Genomic DNA, 20,503 nt, shown 5'->3' on the forward strand with positions numbered 1-20,503 from the left:
AACAAGTAGGAAATATCAAAAAATATTGTGCCCTTAAGGACATTCAGAGAGTTTTTATACCTCTATGGCTATTTCCTAATGAAACATTACACAACTACTTTTCTGGGCAGAGTCTTCTGTAATCTGTGTTACAGTCTTCTGTAATCTGTGTTACTAATTGTCCACAGTGCTGTTGGCCTTGATCCAGTAAGTAAAGAAGTGGCTCTTTGTTCAGTCTTTGACGTGGTGTTATAGCCAGGACTGGGATGCTACAGGAAAGGGGCTCTTAGCATCTGGATACAAAGAAGCTCCTGGATGAAGGGAAGACAATTGATATTAAGACTTGTTATACTTAGGGCAATTATGAATATGATGCACAATTTTTATTTTTATTTTTATTATTTAATTAGATTTAAAAATAGTAACACAGCAGTGTGTTTTACAGGATTTCTATGAAGATATTCATGACTTGTTTAATTGCAGCATATTAACTACTTCTTGAAAGTGCACCTCTGACTGGGTATGTCTAACATTTGAAGAATGAACCCTTACTGCGCAAACATTTCACTTAGTAAACTTTTTTTTATTTCTTTATCAAATAGGTACAAATCAAGTGATTTTCACAAATTGTGTAATTCCAAAATATGTACAGAAATTGTCAAAATACAACTTCTAATAAACAAGATCTTTTCAAATGCTATGTACAAATCAACAAGACGATAAAACATAGTTTTACTTTATGTAGGTTAGTAAGTTCCTAATAATCATTTGGATAAATAGCAGTATAAAGTTTCTCCTACTTTCATTCATAAACTTTAAAAATGAATCATAATATTTTTAAAAACAATTGGACAAATAGTTCCATTTTGTGCTTTCGTTATTATCTCCCATAAAAAGCAGTGCTTTAAAACAGTGGCCAGCACACATATAAAAAAACTTAAAATATAAATAACCAAGTTCCCCTTTTATTGTCACATAAATAGACTTTGCTCTTAAATTAAAAGAAATGCCCCTTTCTTTGCTTATTAACAGAGTCTGGTGCTATAGTACCTCTAAAATTTTCACTTAACATGATTATGTATGTATTCTCATCTACCTGTACTCACGGCAATAAATAAAATAAAATATGCTTAAGTCATGAGACACCGCTCTGATTCGGCAACCAGCTGCTACACATGTTAAAACAGTTGGGTAGATCTGAAAAAACACACAAGTAAAAGTAATTCAGCAAAAACATTGAATGCTCCAATAGTTTAAACTTCAATCTAGGACAGATAGCGCACTGCAAGACAATGCTCTACAATCAAATTTTAGGTCTGTGCATAAATAATCTTTTTTGGTGCAATAATTGTAATTATAAATTCCATCATTGCTGAGATTGACCTGTCCAAGTATTGTTGATTGAGTCAAAGGACTACATAATTTACAGCATTCACAGGAACTTCACATACACCTTGTCAGCATTATATTGCTAATACTGTCTTCTCAATGACATATTAATATTCCAAAAATGGATAGCGCAAAAATTAGAGCAAAGATACAACAGACAGATTCAAACAAACATTTTCATACTGAGGGACTTGTTATTGCATCTGTCTGAAAGATTTCACAAAAACAAAGTGAATAGAAACCTGAATTCAAAGAGAAAACCTACTAAAGGCACGTTGAACATACACTGAAATTAGGTTCAGCATTATTGGGAATAGAAAGAGTCTAGTGACACTATGGTTATTTTAGTAAAGCTCTGTATAGCAGTAATGATCGGCTAGTTTCTCTTTCCTGTTCCAAACAGAAAATGAAGTCCCTGAGGTTCACACGTGTTATTCGATGTCTTCCATGATGTCTAGATGAATGTATGCCCGAAACCGTTCGATTTCCACTGGAAACACCAACACACTGAAATAAAAAAAACAGCAAATTCAGATTTCTGATAAGGGGAAAGCAATGCATCTCAATTTTAGACTATATTCAAGGGAAAGCAATGCATCTCAATTTTAGACTATATTCAATGTCACCAAAAACATCGCCAATGTATACTCCAAACAAGCATGGAACCACCTTATCCATCCAATGTATATTATTGGCTCTTCGTAAATACAATTAAGGTTTTCAAAACACTATATATTTTTGTAAACAAATTTACCGAAAAAAGAATCAAGGGTTGTAAGGAGATGGAGCTGCCCATGAAATCCGCCCCGATTTTTCACTTTTTGATACCCTGGTCTTTGAACTTTTTACTGTGGCTGAGCCTCACAACCAGTGACTTACCCACTGTACAAGTGGAGAAGTGTGGCTCAATGATTAGAGCGGCAGACCCTGATGCAGAGGTCTAGCCCGGGACCAGGGTTCAATTCCCCGCCTCGGCGGGTCTTGGGCTCAAAAATTCCACGGACCTGATAATTCTCGCCTCGGTGCCATTCCAATCATGGAGTCCCACTCTGCAACTCTGGGCAATAGCTTGCTTAATCTCCACAACGGCCCCCACAACGCTAAGGATGCCTGGCCTCCACCTTGGGGGTGCCCAGGAGTGGACGCCTCACAGGGAAAGCCAGGATGGGTTCCACAGCGGTATTCGTACAAGAGCCTTGAGACCCTTGCGGGTGAGTAGTGCGCTATACAAGTATCAATTTACATTTTTACATGACTGCACATGTTTAACAGGGTCTTCCTTTTAAGATAAGGCCGCTGTGACGCAGTAAGGGGCACTTGGCTGGTTTCATATGAACACACATGTGCTCACATATGAGGGCTGCTTGTGCGAGACTCCTATTGTACGCAGCCTGGTAACTGCGCACAGACAGCCTGGTGCAGAAAGAACTCTGCAGGATTGGACATTGACGTGGGGTAGGTCTCAATGTTCGTGTATACTCATAGGGAAAGTCAGTGTGGTTTTCTGTCTTGTCTGCAGTAACACTCCATTATACACCTATAGGGAAGACTGCCTTAGAGTGCAGCTTTGCTTCCCTTTGGCCTACAGAGACCAGTGACGTATCTGAGATTGAATCTGTATTCTAAACCAAATATGAGAGTTTCAAGAAGATACCTGTACAGCTTATGGGATATCCAGGATTATCATATTTCTCTGGCTCAGCTCAGGAGCAGAGCCCAGGCCTTTTGTCACAGTGCAGTGCAAGTTAATTACATTTCTCTCCAGCCAGCAGGAACAAAGGCCTCCCCACACAAAGGGGGAAAAGGTGTGGGTGGTCAGGAGGAAAGATCTCCATCACTCAATCAGCTCTCACACTGTACCAGGGATAAGCCAGCCCAAGCCAACTGGACAAAGGATAGAGCCCAGACCTCTGGAACCAACCTGGAAGGCGCTCCCTTTGAATATTTGTTGGGAAAAGGCCCTGGCAGGGATGCCAGCGAGGGGCGGAGCTGAGGCCCCCACACTCCTTGGAGATACCAGTTTTTTTTTATGTCCCAGCAGGCTGTGTAGGAAGGTTGGGACAGGGGCAGACAGAGGATGTGGTAACACATGACACGCCAGAGGTGGTAACACATGACAGGCCAGAGGTGCCTCACTTCTGGAACCTTCTGCCCCTGCTGGAGCGGGTAATGCAAAAATTTTGTATACCCACCCCATTTTGCATGTATACTAATTAGATTAATTGATTAATTTTAATTGAACTAATGGATTGAAGTGGTAATAATTAATCAACCTTATTAATGACTGAAATACACGTGGGATTGCTTTGCATGACTTTATTAAATTGTAAACTAAAATATGTACGCATATTAATGGTAGATAATTTAAATATTGCATGATATATGTCGCTTTCGTGATGTATTTGTGATTTGTGCTTTATTTTGTAAGTATAAAATCGCTTGAGTGTTGCTTATTGCTAGATAAATACACACACATATGGGTATTAGTAAGGGAATAACATTTATTTAGTCATTTCTATGTATTAATTACGTTTTGTGTTTCTTTTGCTTAAGTTGACCATTTGGGCCTGTCACAAAATGGCTGCCTCTGGTACCTAACCCGACTGTCGACGCTGTATGAGGCTTGGGTAAAGTGCGCCTGCGCCGACGCCAGCTACAGTGGCCTCGTCATGACCCTAACCAGACTGTACCCTTCAAGGTTATCCTGGGAAGCAAGCCAGCTTTTCAGAAAGAACAATAATGTGCTTCTACAAATCGGAACAAGCAAGATTAATGACCTCAGAGACATTATTTTGGTGGGAATCCTTCCAGACGATTTCGATTGACCAATCAGAAGAATTGAAGACCCGTTTTTGCTACAATTTGTCAATGATTTTTACTATAAATTATGGTAGAATAGAGAGGCTGGTGCGGGTTCGTTTCTGGCCTTTCTCGATTTCCTGACGTTATGCTGACGGAGAGGACGGGGACACTGCAGGACAGCTGTTTCCCTGAATCTTTGACGGGCTGAATTAATGCCCAAACTCCTGATGAACTGAATTTACTAAATTTGATGGGCATAGATTTGCGAGACTGCCAGATTTGACATAGAGGACGACAATTAGCCAGAATAGGTAAATATGAATGGCGACTTGATTAAATGAATGTTTTAATTTGCATTAATCAGATAAAGATTAAATTGAATAACTACAGAAATGAGTTGGGTTGTTTATTCATTGAAAATGTGTTAACAAAAAAGGTTAATTAGAGAATTAGAAATCCACCTAAACCTGCAACTAACTGATCCGTCCCGATTTATGAGAGGAATGCTAAAGGTGAAGTTTAGGGCCTAATGAGTATCAGAAGGTTGTGTAGATTTGCCGCTCATTAGGGTAAAAAGTAGTATTTCCTTTCATGCCAGCGTTTGGAAGATTATCGCCTCCCAAGAAACACAGATTGATGGAGAGGGAATGTTGGTGTTATGGGCCCCACCAGCGAACGTATGGATAGTGTGTGTATGTGAGAACATTGGTCTGTGACGGAGGGAGGGATTTTGCACTCCACGCTGGAGCACCCCCACTTAAAAGGTCTTGCACAAGGGGGAGAGATCTCTCTTGCTTGGTGTTTTTCAGCGCTTCACTGCTGGACCCTGGGGCCGCCATGAACAAATGGAAGGAAAGAAACCCCCGATGTCCACAAAGGACTATGGACTTTGTCCAGCTGACCCCAGGACCAGGGGATCTCACCAAGGGCCAGTGAGGTTCACCCCTCACACCCCGGGAGGAGCAGCTGGGGGATAGCCCTGGAATTGTGCGCCCAAGGACCATGAGGAAGGCTGGTGCAGGAAGCCAGGAGTACCATGTCTGTTGAGGACTACACTGCTTTAGAGGTGTAGAAGTTTACTGCAACTGACCCTGGGGACTACAGCTCACCACCAGGAGTTAATGAGCCCAAGATAGTCAAATTCAGCCTAACAGGACCAGCGTTTTGGCATTTTAGAGATTGGTGACCTTTGTTTGCTGTGAAGTGTGTGGAGCTCTGCCACCGTTCTCACCTATTACGCCTGGGGTGGGCCAGGGCCTTGGGATCAGCACAGGATTTATTTAATAAATTTAATCAGGGAGAGGACGTGTGTGGGGGCCCCCTCCCTGGACTCTCTACTGACCCGGGGACCCCATTCCCAGCCCCCCAAATCAAAGAAGAGGATGATGGGGCATCATCTCGCCCTCTCCCTCATGGCGGAGGCATCAACCTGCTCCCCGTGTCTGGAGGGAGTGGACCGAACCAGGCTATACCCTGCCTGCAGGAGTGGGCAGGGAGAGAAATGCTGCTGACTCCTGTGACTGCACATGCAGTGCACCCGCTCACCCAAAAAAAGAGAAAAAACCCTCACAAAAGTAAACTTTACGGCTCTCCCAGCACAGCGGGAGAGCTGCTGGTAAACTATTCACTGCTCTGGCTGGAGTGCCCCATAATGCCCTAAGGGCATTTTTCAGTACATATGATTTTCCACTTGTAGTGGCTCCAAAATGGGCAAGGCCACCTCCAACGAAGTCAAGGAGGCGTGGGAAGCTGAAGTAGAGCCGCATTTCCCACTAAAGAGCTTTTAAATAGGACTGACCCTAGGTGTGAGAGGCCATAAAAAGGTATCTTCTGGATACATACCAATGTTTTAAAGCACTCTCAAGGATGCAGCTGTGGCTCTCGGGGCTAAGATTATGACTGCAGTTACTGTGGCCAGAAGGTGTCCAAAGTAAGGTACATGTTTTACAACACCCTCTAGGGGCTAAGTTATGGTTACATATTATGTAATCAAAATGTGATGCCCTCTAGGGGATGTGTTTATGATTGCGTTTTATGATTTGAAAGTATACAAAAAGCACACAGACCCATGTGAAGATATTTTTTAAATGCTTTATGTTGACATTGATTAATGATCAAAGTGCATATGCTTTAACATTACTAAGTGCAACACAAAAAGATGATGGACGGTATGTTGAACATTCACCCCCAGTCACAGATCTGGGTTTAATCCATCGTTATTTTGCTCACCACACCACCCCAGTTCAGACATAGCCATATGCAAATCAGAATTGACCCTGTGCCTCATGGGAACAGTCCAGACTGAACTGTCAAGCCCTTTCTTCCCTGGACAGGAATCAAGCATCCTAGGACCGCTTTCGGGCTTTCAGCCCTCATCTGCCAGGATAGCTTGACTCCAGTGGCGTAGTGAGCACGGGACCCACGTCTGGGCATACCCTTCCCACTTAGGGTGAAAATGCAACACAAAAAGATGATGGACGGAATGTTGAACATTGTCAAACATTCACCCCCAGTCACAGATCTGGGTTTAATCCATCGTTATTTTGTTCACCACGCCATCCCAGTTCAGACATAGCCATATGCAAATCAGTCTTGACCCTGTGCCTCATGGGAACAGTCCAGACTGAACTGCCAAACCCTGTCTTCCCTGGACAGGAATCAAGCATCCTAGGACCAGTTTCGGGCTTTCAGCCCTCATCTGCCAGGATAGCTTGACTCCAGTGGCGTAGTGAGCACGGGACCCACGTCTGGGCATACCCTTCCCACTTAGGGTGAAAATGCAACACAAAAAGACGATGGACGGAATGTTGAACATTATCAAACATTCACCCCCAGTCACAGATCTGGGTTTAATCCATCGTTATTTTGCTCACCACGCCACCCCAGTTCAGACATAGCCATATGCAAATCAGTCTTGAGCCTGTGCCTCATGGGAACAGTCCAGACTGAACTGCCAAGCCCTGTCTTCCCTGGACAGGAATCAAGCATCCTAGGACCGGTTTCGTGCTTTCAGCCCTCATCAGCCAGGAAAGCTTGACTCCCGTGGCATAGTCAGCATGGGACTCACGTCTGGGCATACCCTTCCCGCTTAGGGTGAAAATGCAACACATGAATGTATGACATTGTTCTGCATTCTGTCCACCAACTGTTTTTTTTTGCATTTGTCACCCCGAGTGGGACGGGTATGCTCAGACGTGAGTCCTGTGCTCTCCATGCCAATGGAATCAAGCTATCCTGGCTGAAGATGGGTGACACCCCGAAACCGGTTCTAGGATGCTTGTTTCCAGTCCAGGGAGGACCTGGCTTGGCAATTCGGGCTGGACTGTTCCCAAGAGGCACAGGGTCAAGACTGATTTGCATAAATCTGGGTTCAAACTGGAATGGCATGGTGAGCAAAAAAACGATGGATTTAGGCCCAGATCTCTGTACTGGGGTGAATGTATGACATTGTTCTGCATTCTGTCCATCAACTGTTGTTTTTGCATTTAACATTACTAAGGGCATTTACACATGGTTATTATTGATTATTGCATTTACTCCTGAAATAATTTTATTTTTTTTTAAAAAACATTTTATTGGTCAAAAGCACGTAGAACGCGGTGCTCTCTGAACCAGAGACTTCCGTAGCATCAATATACATTATTATGACTGACACTTTTCTCGTAAACATAAAAGAATGTTGAGAGGAACTGCGGTTAAATCAAAACAAAAAGGAAAAACATACAACACCCCCCGCCCCCTCCCCCATCGCACTGTCGACCATGCAAGATCAATATGTACAGTCAAAGCCACAATCCTACGCTCACTACGGTTCACTTCCAAGAAGTGTCTATCCCACCAAGTGTATGCACAGGACACCTCAGGGAAAAGGGGAGAAACTGGAGCCGGTCTGGGCACTGGGCTGGAACAGGCTCCAATTCCAAACCCCAATAGTCTGCCCAGCGTTTCCATATTTTGTAGTGTTTACGATGGCACCCCCTCGCAACAAAGATGGGAGCCTCTAAGCCCATACAAAAGTTTAGGCCTTTCTTCCAAACAGAAACGGAGGGCGCCACTGTCGTCTTCCAGGCCCTAGCAATGTCACGTTTAGCCAAGGTAAAACCCAAGAGCATAAGACGACGTTTGCAAACATTGCCCCCGATATCATCCATGATGTGCAGGAGAACCAGCTTAGGTGAACGGGGGAGATCCCAACACAGTACCTCCGACAGGCAGGTCATTACTCCCCACCAGAACCGCGCCAGCGCGGAACAGTCCCATATGGTATGAAGCAGGGTGCCCTCTTCATGCATGCAGCGAAGACAAAGCGGGGAAGCCACCAAACCCGCCCTGTACAGCCTGACTCTAGTAAAATACAAACTGTGGAGGTATTTAAACTGGATGAGCCGAAGGCTCATTGCAATGGCCGCCTCACGTGGGGAGGCTAGGGTTTCTATCCAATTTTCCTCCTACAGCGAGCCCACATCACCCTTCCAAGCCTCTCGGAGATGATGCAAGGACGGGGAACTATGTGTGACCAGGGATTGATACATTTTGGAGATCTTGTGATCCTGCAAATCTCCGATGAACACTTTCGCTTCCGCCTGACTTAATTCGGCCAGCGCCACCAGTCCCACCAAGCTGGGGGAAATGGCATGCCGAAATTGCAGATATTTAAAAAATTGGGTACATGGCATTTGAAAATCTTTTTGCAAGTCCTGAAACAATTTCAAGACAGGCCCCCGCATAACATCCTCCAAGGTAGAGATCCCGATTATGTCCCAGTCGCGGAATCCAGGCAAGGCCGCCAGCTGTGGCAGGCGTCCATTATGCCACAGAGGGGTCCTCCCGGGTCAAGCGCTTCCACCAATCCATCCTCGCAATGCCTGCCACTAGATATGAAAAACAAGCTGTGTAGCAGCCGGTAAAGAGCGCCGCAGAGGCGCGGAGTATAGGATCGTAAGTAGCGTATGATCACCCATACACCGTCGCTCCACAGCATACTCTGGATCCGACCTATCCCCATACCACCATTCATTAAGGACCAACAGGTGCGAAGCCATATAGTACGAAAGAATATCAGAAGTCGCAAGCCCTCCAGAATATGTGGACTGGAAACAGGTACGTAGTGCCACCCTCGCCGCCCCGCCACCCCATAGAAACGGGCCCAAGGCCGTATTAACCTGGTGGAACCATCTAGGGGAAATAGGATATGGATGGCTCTGTAGCTGGTATAGTAGACGCGGAAGAGAGACCATCTTGAAGATGGCCGAGCGACCATTAATAGACAAAGGCATGTGGGACCAAGCCCTAATATCCTCACGCACCCTATGAAATAATGATGTTTTGAATTGCGGTTTGTCGATCTTGAACTTTTGACCATGTCAACAGATGTATTTATATGACCCTTTAGGGGGTATGTGGTAAATACAAAATGTCAAAGTTTTTTTCCACTAGCCTGATATATATTTGTCAATTACTACATAGTATTCAATAATATGTGTGTAATAAAAGTACTTTTGCTGTTTCTAAAGAAAAAGCGCAGACTGAACAATTTTTTATTGAGTGTTGTTTTTGCGTGCCAGCGAATGGTGATTACTAGCCCATGCCACCTCCCATGAGTAGGTCTTTGACTCCTCTGCTCTTGCTACCCTGAGAGTGTCAAGAACTACAACAGGGTGTTTGGTTCCCAGTAGAGAGCAAATGTGGACCCGTTACTTGTGCAGGTCTCACAACTAATGGCCTGTTTTCTTACAAGGGTCTATTATACTTTAAATAGGCACAATTATGTCACATTGTGAAAAACACATCAACATTACGGTTGGTTCAATCTACTTCCCCAGTAGATACCTACCCTTAACCTTGATTTCGACGATCAACAATACAGGTGTGAGAAGTTGGCCTGGTATATGATGTTCACTAGTTAAAGTGACCACCTTGTACCATGCCAAGCAACCCTTATGGTGTGGTTGTAAGTCAACCTTTTCGGACTAGCTGCCCTAGTGGTAGCGTAGGCTAAGCAGTCTTTGAGGCTAAACTCGTGAAGCGTGTTAAGCAGGCTGTTTTACCAAATGTAACCCCCTTTTATACCAATGAAAGGACACCACACAGATATATATTGAAAATATATATGTATTTATTTCTCAAAGTAACCCCTAGACTCTTTATGAGCACAGGAGCACAAATCGTTAAACAAGAATACGTTAGAATACACAGAAGTTGCACTTTATATGGATAGGCCCTGGTGGCCGCTCAAACCATATACTAAGATAGTGGTATAAGTACCACGAACAGAAAAGGGAAAAGGCCTAGGGCCTCTAGAATCGCTGGGCCTACAAGGAGCTAACTTCAGTTAGTGTCCAGGAGGTCCACGGGTTGCGTGTGCAGAGCAAATAGTCACACGCGAGCTCCCATAGGTTTTCAATGGGTGCGTAAATGTTACAAAGTTACTGCAAAAAGGATCTTCCGGATGGACTATGAACTCAAGATTCGAAACACAGACACTAGAGATGATACTCTACACTTGGGCACCGGAGTGCCAGCTTTACCTCACCCACAGGAAGCGGGTGCATAGGTCTCGAAGTGCGTCGGGTTTCTTCTATCTGTTCAATGGAGCCTGTAGTTAAAGGTGCTGCAGGCGATCGGTCCGGAAGAGATGCGGTGGATCCCAGAGTGGATCGGAGTTGTAGAAGACCTGTAAGCAGAGGGGACAGTGTTCACAGTCACTAGCCAGTGACCAGCGTGGCACCAGGTGGGTACCAGGCGATGTCGGGTGCAAACAGGAAGGAAGGGGTAGCTTGTCTCTGCAGCCACGTGGTCCCTGAAGGTCGACGACGTCCAGGAGTCGGTTCACGAGCTGTCCCACGCAGGTTCTTGCTGTCGGCGGTGTCGGCGACTTGATCGAAGCAAACAAGCCTTGGCAAAAGCAATTGTTGTGGAAAACGAATTAAGCTGATGGTTCTGACCAGCAAGGTCAGAGGGACTGCTCCTTTGGAGAGGAGCAAGGGCCAGTCTGGAGCAACCAGACCAGCGGTGTAGTTCTTGAAGTTCGTCGCCAAGATGGCCACTAGCCAGCGGGCTAGCAACCGGTTAGGCGCGTCGAGTGGCAAAATGCAGAAGGGCCCCACGCAGATCGTGGAGATGCTGGAGGGCTCACCTTTGGTGCAGATGCTGCTCGGGTGTTGGGCTTCTCAGATCCCAAAGCACAACTTGGAGGGAGCCTCGGTTGTTGCGCTTGCAGCTTGTCGTAGTCTTTTCAAGATGGCTGGCTCCACGTGTCTCGGTGCCTCCACGGGTCTCCTCTTTTCAGGGACTGTGGATCGGGCGGTGAGAGGTCTGGAGGTCCAGGTCTTGTCAGTCTCTGGGCTCGGGCTCCGGCGGGAGGCGGCGGCAAAGCAGACGTTGATTCGCTGGATGGTGCTTGCGTTAGCAAGGTGGTCACTCCCTGACCACAGGGGAGATTGGCTTCAGTCCTCTGTGCGGCAGAGCGTCGAAGTTCCCGTCTTCTTCTTGTAGTTAAGTTGATTCCAGGATGTCTGAAGTCTTAGGACACAGCTCCTACCTTTAAGCGGATTCTAGGGGCCGGACTACCTGCTAGGTCCCTCCCTAAGGGTGGGACCAGGAAGGGGGGTGGTTACACCCCCAATCCTTTGTCCAGCTCGCCCCAGGCCCGGGACTGGTGTGCCCCAGGACCGGATTGAACTGGCATATGCACCGAGGCTCCTTGTGAGCCTCAGGCATGTCTGGTTTCTTTCAAGCCCTACCTGACCAATACACAAAATCCTGTCTGGGGTGGTGCACGCACCTCCCCTGGCAGGAAACCCTTTGTCCACACCTCCCAAGCTGGAAGGACTCCCAGCAGCAGGAGGGCAGATTTGTGTCTGTGGTGGCAGCATCCATTTTGTGGAGCTGAGGCTATGTCTGATTTTACCCGGGTTTCAGGTACTGTACATGTCGTGTCCCTCTAGAAGGGTGGAATGCTAACCCCGTCGCCAGAATTGGCGAGGGGTTAGTATTCCAATTCGTATGACACCTTACTCGACATGTTTTGATAAAGCCAAACCAAAGTTAGCATTTAACCGCGAGGTTCATAATGCACTTAAGAGTATATGGTATGACGATATCTGGAAACAGTAGAAGGAAGTTGTTCCGACCACTGCAGACAGGCTCAGCTCATGCCAGAGCACCATCTCACATGGAACCAAGCACTCTGCCTTCAGGATTGTTAAGGCCTGCCATAGGAGTGACTTATAGGTTAACATGTGTCCCATTTAAGGTTAGGTATAGGTATACTACACCTAAGTAAGAGGTGGTTACACCAACTTACCCCAGCTGAGTGATCAGCCAGTTGTGTCAAATTTGTTAGGCCAGGCCTGGGGTGGCATAATACATGCTTCAGCCCCTGGCAGGCCTTAGATACACCAATGCCCTGGGTACCTAGTGTACACTGGTACAGGGGCTCACAGGTGACCCACTTCCAATTGGTTATACACCTAGGGTGCATAGTATAAATTTAGTAGAGAGAACAGCAGGCTGGGGGTCTGATTGGCAGGCCCACAGCCTCAATATGTCAAAAACCAGTGAAGCAAAAAGCAAAAATTTGGGGTGACCATAGGATAGCAGACCCTACTCTCCTACAACAGGCGCAAGGTATTTCAGGGTGAAAAAACACAATGAAAGAGCTCTCTCTTTGAATGATACTTGCTCTTCTACCTCATCTCCGATTTGTGAAATAAAACACACAAGTTCAACAAAAAAGGATGAAACTGAATTAAAAAAAAAAATCCTTCTCTCTTGTAGTAAACGAGTAACAAGGTCCAGTCTTTTTGACCCACAAATACCAAACAAATGTTGTGAAAGCTTGCAGTTATGAAATCTATAATTTCTGTTAGATGAAGTAACGTTCCCTGAAATCCAAGAAACTCGGCTGTGCCAGCATAATCACAAACATTTTTAAACAAGCATTGGCATAGCCAATAGGTCTCGCCTTTGGGACCTTATAAGTGTTTAGCCATGCAACAGTTGCATAACTAAACACTTATAAGGTCCCAAAAGCGAGACCTATTGGCTATGCCAATGCTTGTTTTAACTGCTGCAATCTATTGAAGCCTCACGGAGAACATCAAAGCGGCCGTGGGGCCGCAAAAGTCATCGCGATCAAACATCAAAGCGGCCGCGCAAGTGAAAGTAATCGCGGTAAAGCTTGACGCGCGCGGCCGCGCACATGCACTGTAGCTCTAGGCTGGCCTGGTAGCACTTTTTGGAGCCCTCACAAAATGTCTCGCCAGACCAGCGCATGCGCTGGGTCAGGCGAGACCTAAAAATGACCTACGGGTGAATAAAACAGACGGTTTAAAATTCCCCTAAGCCAAAAGAGAAATCGATGAGAATTAGGCAGCTGAACCCAATTCAAGCTTGTGAACCCAAAGAGGCACAGAGCTGTAAGGTCGTGTTAGGGGCAAGATATACTATAGTGGCTATATATTTGTATAAGAAACCTGGATAAATTATTTTTTGTCCTAATCCTACAAGAGATCATGCTGTTCAGGAACTGCGCCTCAGTCCGGTTATCTGCCAAAACTGAAAGTGCTTAGAAATTGACTTCTGAGTTTCTTTTTCAACAGCTTTAACAAAACCATTCCTCACAAAATTAGAATGGTCTACTTTTCACTCGAATTCACAAAGTAAAATGCTGGAGATTCTAAAAGCCCAAAATTTACAAGAGAATGTAGGTATAAAAGGTCAGACTAGCTAGAAGAGATAAAAATGTTAGAGGAAGTTTACAAGACTGTGAGAAACTTTACTCCTAATCTGTGTCCAGAAATATTTATCTACATTAAGGTTAATAATAAGCCTGGGCAAAGCACTACGCTACGCTCGCGAAGTTTGCGCTACTTCGCACTACGCAAATTGCACGTAGCACAGTGCAAACACGCATAGCGTAGTGCAGCGGTCATTTTTTGCTTGCTCGTGGTCCTCAACCTCAAGGTGGCGACCGCGAGCAAGCAAAATGACATCCCGGCGAGACTTTTTCCTCGTTTGCGATCAGCAACATCAAGTTGCTGATTGCGAGCGTGGAAAATAAACCTCCCGGCGAGATTTTCAACGCAGGGAGGTCAGGTTTCTCATTGCGAGTGGTCGCATATGCTCGCGTCCGCTCGCGATGAGAAACTACCAGTCCGCGCTGAGAAAGATGCCGCTCGAGTAAAAATCTACTCGAGCGGCAGAAAACTACAGCTCGCACTGTGCATGATGCCGTTTTCAATGATTGCACAGTTCCGGATGCTTGTCCGCACTGGGCAATCATTGAAAACGGCATCTTGCACAGTGCCAACAGGGTACTACGCAGTTCGCAAAGTGCTACGCGTAGCTCGCGTAGTGCGAAGTGCACTTTGCGTAGCTACGTGTAGCGCTACTTCGTGAACTACGCCCAGGGTTAGTTAATAACAACTGGACACCCAGATTATTCAATATGAGGAAGCACAACCTCTGTTGATAAAGATTATAAGCTGTCTTGCAGTTGTGTTATATAGGCAGCCCTTATGCCAAAGCCTGTGGACAAATTTGAGACAAACAAGTGATCTCAAAACTTAGATTTTTCTCTCGAAACAGAATAGCCATGACTACTATAGAAAAAAAAAATCTCAATATGACTGGTGTTGAGATTCACAAGTATGAAAATCCAACCTCTTTAATAAAAAATATTTCAGGCTGAATAATAGTGAATGTGAAATCTTTTTACGCAGTCTTGAACCAATTAATTCAGTGAATAATGAACACAAATATAATGTCACCAATACAAGGAACTTTTTCACTCTTTACTTGATTTATTAAGACGTTTCATCAGCGTTCAACTTCACAAACAGTAAAAAATAATCGACCACACAAGTTCATGAGGGTCTTATTAGATAATACTCTTTTTTGTTTCCCTCTTCAGTTTAAACATCAATGCAAAGTACAACGTGATCCAGGCAGTGGCGAAATATGCCCTCTGCATGAAAGGGTCTCAGTGTCACTTCTGCTATATGCCCGATTGATAAAACTTGGTCGACTGGGCTTTGAGTGAACACATAGATAGCACTAAAGAAACCATCACAGAGCTTGAAGACTCTTGGAAAGTAGCTCTGGTTTGAAAACCTGACGCACATAAATGAGAACACCATGAAAACTCAACTCCAAGAAAGGTAATGACGGAGCAACAACAGGCCCCAGGAAAAGAATCTTAATTCCAGAAAGCTTTTCGTTTCTTGTCCAGTCTCTAGAAGGAACCACTGGTGAGTTCAGCCACAGGGAATTCGGTCTTGTCTAGTTCCAAAGTCATTCGCTGCCCCTGACCGCCAGCAACAAGCCTAACTGGAACTGAGTCCGATTGCGTCTCGGCTGTTTACGACGACTTCACATTTCAACAGCTGTATAATCTGAGTTCAACAAATCCATAAGAGCAGTGTCTCTTTTTACCATGGCAAATGGAGATAAACTACTGGCTAGAAGCTTGGAAAAATCTTGAAAACATTGCTATATACTTCAAGCCACTGGAAGCCTCTTCTTTCCTCTTCATCAGCCCACGCTGAGATACTGTGAGGCTCATTATTTATCCTACACCTGAAAAGTGAAGTTTGCACCCATTTACAAGAATGGCATCTCTGTTGTGTATAACTGATCCCCTTGACGCAAAACAAGTGGTCGATGAAATTCTTCTTTCTTTTTATTCCTGATTCTGGTTTTAAAGTGTGTTTTAAACTGTTGTCTCTTATAGCCACAAGCACACAACAAGGATGGGAAAGGGATTCAATGTGGGCTCAGAGAAAGTCTTAAATGTCAGCATCAAATCTAAAGCAACCACAGGGTTTAAAAGGGAAGCAGGTGTCCTCCTCAAAATAGAAATCATTGGATATGATTACAAAGGGGGAATGCAAGTTTCAGGCTTTCCTGTGGTAACTGCCCATCTCCTACTATCCACTTCACTGCCCGTTAGAAACCTGAAGTATGTGATGAGCAGGCACCCATGGGCTCAAGCCCTGTGAAGCCCCAGCAGAGGATTGAGCCATCAGACCTTGGATTAGGTCTGTCCCTTGTTGTATTTGATTCCCAGTGCTGAGACATTTCTGAACAATTCCACCACAACTATAACGAAGATGAGCTCCTTGAAATGTCAAGTTTGTGCTGGGGGGTGTTGAACTGTTTCTCCATTATTCTGTGAAATTAGAGCGAGCAGAGCGAGAAAACACCACAAGTACTTCCCTAAGCCTGTCAGGCATTCCGCAGTCAAGGCATTTTAGCTTTATGTAAAATGTTTCCTTTTCACTACTATTTTTCAAATATTCTTGGCAACAGCAAAAAACGGTTATGTCCTGGGTTGGTTGAAAAGAAAAACAATGCCCTCGACACGTTTATTAAATGGAGGATGATTTGACTGTTTGTGGAACAATGTCTAGATTGCCCTTCTGGCATACAATAAAAAGGGATTTTAAACTAGTTTTATCTAGGAAAAAGAAAGGAGGCTGTGCTCAACACCAGCAGTCGAGTGGCAAGTAAACACTTCGGAGAAGTTTAAGTCATCTTTTGCAATCCTTTACCAGAGGATCTTTCGACTACACTGATGACCAAACACTTAAAACCAAATCTGCTTCAGAGGCCGGTTATGTTACCCGAATCGTTTTTTAAATTACTAGGGGTTGTGCTTTATGGATGCATGTAGAGATCTAGTGGGTTAGGTGCTGTGCTGCAAAACTGTATGGGCCCATCATAAGAATACACAAGCCCCACTTAAGTTGATAGCAGCCAAAATACACTCCCCAAAACCGCTTGGCATCTCACGACAGTAATACGTTCAATGATTAACACAGCTGCTCTTACATCACTGATGCAAAGGATATGAATCTCGGCTAACTGAGAAGTGTTTTTTGGGGACAGAGTGTGATCACTCAGCTGAGCCAAAAGGAGCTCAATTTTTCCTTAAAAATACACAGCAATTTGAGGTTGAAACATTTTTGAGCCTCAAAGGAGTTCAAATTGGTTGCATGTTCTCATTGTTATAAAGCCCTACTGAGAGTAAATTGAGAGACCCAATTAGGTAACAGCTAGCAGGAAGGTTAAGATATTGTATTTTGAAAACAAGGTTTTTGATTCTAGATAACCCAATTAAAATATAACCTACCCACATGTTCTAGGCTCACATCATGCACAATTAATGGCAAATATTTTATCCCCGTTTCATACTAAAAGCAAGCAGAAGGAGCCCATGTGAGGCATATGCCTGTGCATATAATAACAGGAAACACAAATGTATTTCCTTAGATTTTGTCCGGAATTATTGTTTTCTATTTTTAATAAATTCAGCATTCTAAAGGTTCATAAAAGGCTTTATTCCGCCTGGTAGCATAAGAAGTCTATTTAAAATACGAACACTGTAACTTCATCATTCACATTTTTCCTATTTTAAATGTTACTAAATAAATCCTGTCTCGTGCAATTTTATTAGCGAGATATTAATTATTGCACTATAGAACCAGGACTACTTCATCGAACTAAAGTTTATGAACACATTGAGAATGAGCAAACATATTCATTATATATTTATTCTTTGGTTTTAAATCGTTTTTATTTTTTTTCTCTTTAAAATTAATGTTTGTTTTATCAAAACGAATATGACCATTATTCATAGCATTTTCGGTTGAGATGTAAATTGGGAACAATTTGCGTTATATGTGAAATTATTTGCTCTCAGTGAATGGACTTAAGATCCAAACTAAACATGAATAGGAAAAGAAAAATTATATTATGGATCCCTATTTTAGAATGTGCAGCACCAGTTTAATAGTGATATTCTGCACTGTTAGCAAACATCATACTAACAAAGGATAATGGGCTAATTCTATGAGGACATTTTGTTTAACAAGGGAATCTATGAGGGGTGCAGGGGGTACTCTACACACGTATTTACTGTATTGGAATTTCTTGCCTAACATTTGTGTGCATTTTTAGCCTCAGAGATATAAAATACAGTTTCGAAGTTCTTTGTATCAAACCTAAGTGCCATCAAATTGAATAGAAATGTCACCATAATAATTTGTTTGTAGCTACAGAGATCAGAATCAAACTGCTCTCCTGCCTAACCGTTTCACAGGCTACACCAGAACCCATTAGCTACAGACAGATCATGGCTAACTATAGAATGAATTATAGAACTGAATTCTACATCTTTCAGGAACAAGAATGTTTCCCAGACGAATACAAGAGTTGGCATTAGCGCTGTATAGTTTTTCAGATTACGTAAGGGCCTATTAAGGATATAAAGGCCCAATTCACTAAAGTAAGTCTAACCTACTACCTTCATTACTTCAGTGACTATTCTCACATGATGCTGTATTTATCAAATGCTCAACGAAAAAAAAATCCTAACTAATTGTGATGTGTATAGGAGTAGGACATTTAAAGAAAAAGTTTGTTCTTGGCCTCCTGTATATAATAGGTCAGCATGTTTTAAAAGCTCTGAAAACTATTTGATCATGCCTGGAAGTTCAAGGTACATTTTATTTTCATAACCCTAACAGACGCTACTAGCGGGTAAATGTTCTTTAGAGTTCTATGCCTATAAATTAAATCTTCGCTCATCAACAGCGGAATCAATTCGAGGGTTAGGTCATCAATAAAATAGAGGGCTGGCTAACTGTTTACAATTGTTAATGAAAGCTTCCACTTCCAAATCAAACTAGAGACATTTTACTCTGATAATACCCTTGGAAGTTAGGATTCCACAGATTCTGAGGTGTGTCTATTTTCAGTCACATACATAAGTAAAGACATCCGAGTGATTTTTGGAATGATATAACTATGTCAGATACTCAGAGAAATCCCGAGGATTAAGGATGACGCACGTGTTTAACTTGAAGTCTCTTGGGAATCCAATACCTTAAGGACTGTCTGCACCTCATGAAGTCTTGGATGTCTAGCAACTACCTGAAACAACTCCACAAATACTAAATTCTCTATATTCGCCAAACACAACGAACTAGTCCAAGACCCAGCTAAACAATATGAGCCTGGATGGTGTCAGCCCTCAACTATCACACTCAACAAGGACTTCATCCTCACAAAACACATCTCTAAGAAGCCCAACACAGCCCTGTGACACCTCTCTCTATTATAGAAAACACAACCCTTCATCCAGGAAAATCCATGCTGTCATACTCTCACACCTAGATAGTGGCAACACATTGCTCCCTTGCCTCCCAGTCCAAAGCTGGTCCCCTTCAATGGAATATTTCAGCGTGCCTCATTGAGGACCTAAAGAAATTCAAACACATCACGCCTTCCCCTTGTGCGGTACCTGTAATTTATACACTCATGCGCTATACTTGCTTAACTAGGTGCATTTCTGTAAATCCACCAAGGAGAAGTTGTTCAGTAAGTTTGTTTTAATACAAAGTAACTACTTTAGCCATCTCCTCTCCCTGGATGCTATCAGGTGACATTCGAGGGTGAAATGCATCCTTTCCTCTGTGTACACCGAGTGCTTGTCTTGAAGGGTTTAAGCCTTGGGAGGGCAAGGCTATCAGCTACTATGCAGTTTCAGAAGTGTACTTCAGGCATACACCCTACTGAATAGAAATGCATCCCACTATCCTCTGACACTTAAATACCCACCTTAACCCGCTGCCACCCACAAGGGTGCAAAAAGTATTTACAAACATGTCAAATACCAAACAGGAGCAACATGTGCCATGTGGGGTTGTAAAAGCTCGTGCGGTTGTGTGAGGAGAGAAATAATCATATTTAGTCTTTAAACGCAGAAAAGGCTCGTTAAACAGGGCTGGTCAAAGGTAAGCTTTCCACTGGTCATAAGCCGAGGCCTGGCTGACTGCAAAAGCTGTAAATGCCCTGAAGGTAAAATACTTTCTGGGTGAGGGGAGCAGAAGGCACATGGCGCTGGAGCTCGAGGAGAACCGGACAGATGTGGGCTGCCTACCCCCCGAGGGCAACTGCTAGAATGAAAATAAAACTCGTTTAACTGAGCAATTAAATCTCTTTGCCTGGGGTGTGCGCTGCAAAACAGAAAATGTGAAACTAACGTTGCAAAAGCACTGCCTTTGGCAAATAGCTAAAGAATATATAGGAGAAAGTGGACATTTCTGTAGAGGAGTCATGGGATATCAATGTAGACAAGGCAACTACACGTATGCTCAAAACGTCTAAACTGTACATTGTTACTTGATTTTTTTTTCCTGAGCAAAATGCATTTTTAATGCGGAGCTTTGAATGTTCACGTTGAAATCCTTAAAACATGTACATTGAGGCAAACAGTAACAATATACAACAGAATATAAATGAAGCCCGTGTACATAGTCAGTATTTA

The 20,503-nt window shown here is 43.7% G+C and overlaps 1 protein-coding gene across 2 annotated transcripts in view; it reads right to left on the minus strand.

The window, feature by feature from the left end:
• Window positions 1–541: 541 nt before the first annotated feature.
• LOC146776143 (transcription initiation factor TFIID subunit 4-like) overlaps window positions 542–20,503 on the minus strand; it is a 1,156,451-nt gene continuing 1,136,489 nt past the window's right edge. For both annotated transcript variants that reach the window (XM_085639557.1, XM_085639558.1), the window contains one exon: window positions 542–1,875. In XM_085639557.1, coding sequence (XP_085495683.1) covers window positions 1,823–1,875 — 53 coding nt within the window. In that variant the 3' untranslated portion in view covers window positions 542–1,822. The remainder of the gene's footprint in view (window positions 1,876–20,503) is intronic.

Source organism: Triturus cristatus, chromosome 12 (genome assembly GCF_964204655.1).
Source record: "Triturus cristatus chromosome 12, aTriCri1.1, whole genome shotgun sequence".
Taxonomy (NCBI): Eukaryota; Metazoa; Chordata; class Amphibia; order Caudata; family Salamandridae; genus Triturus; species Triturus cristatus.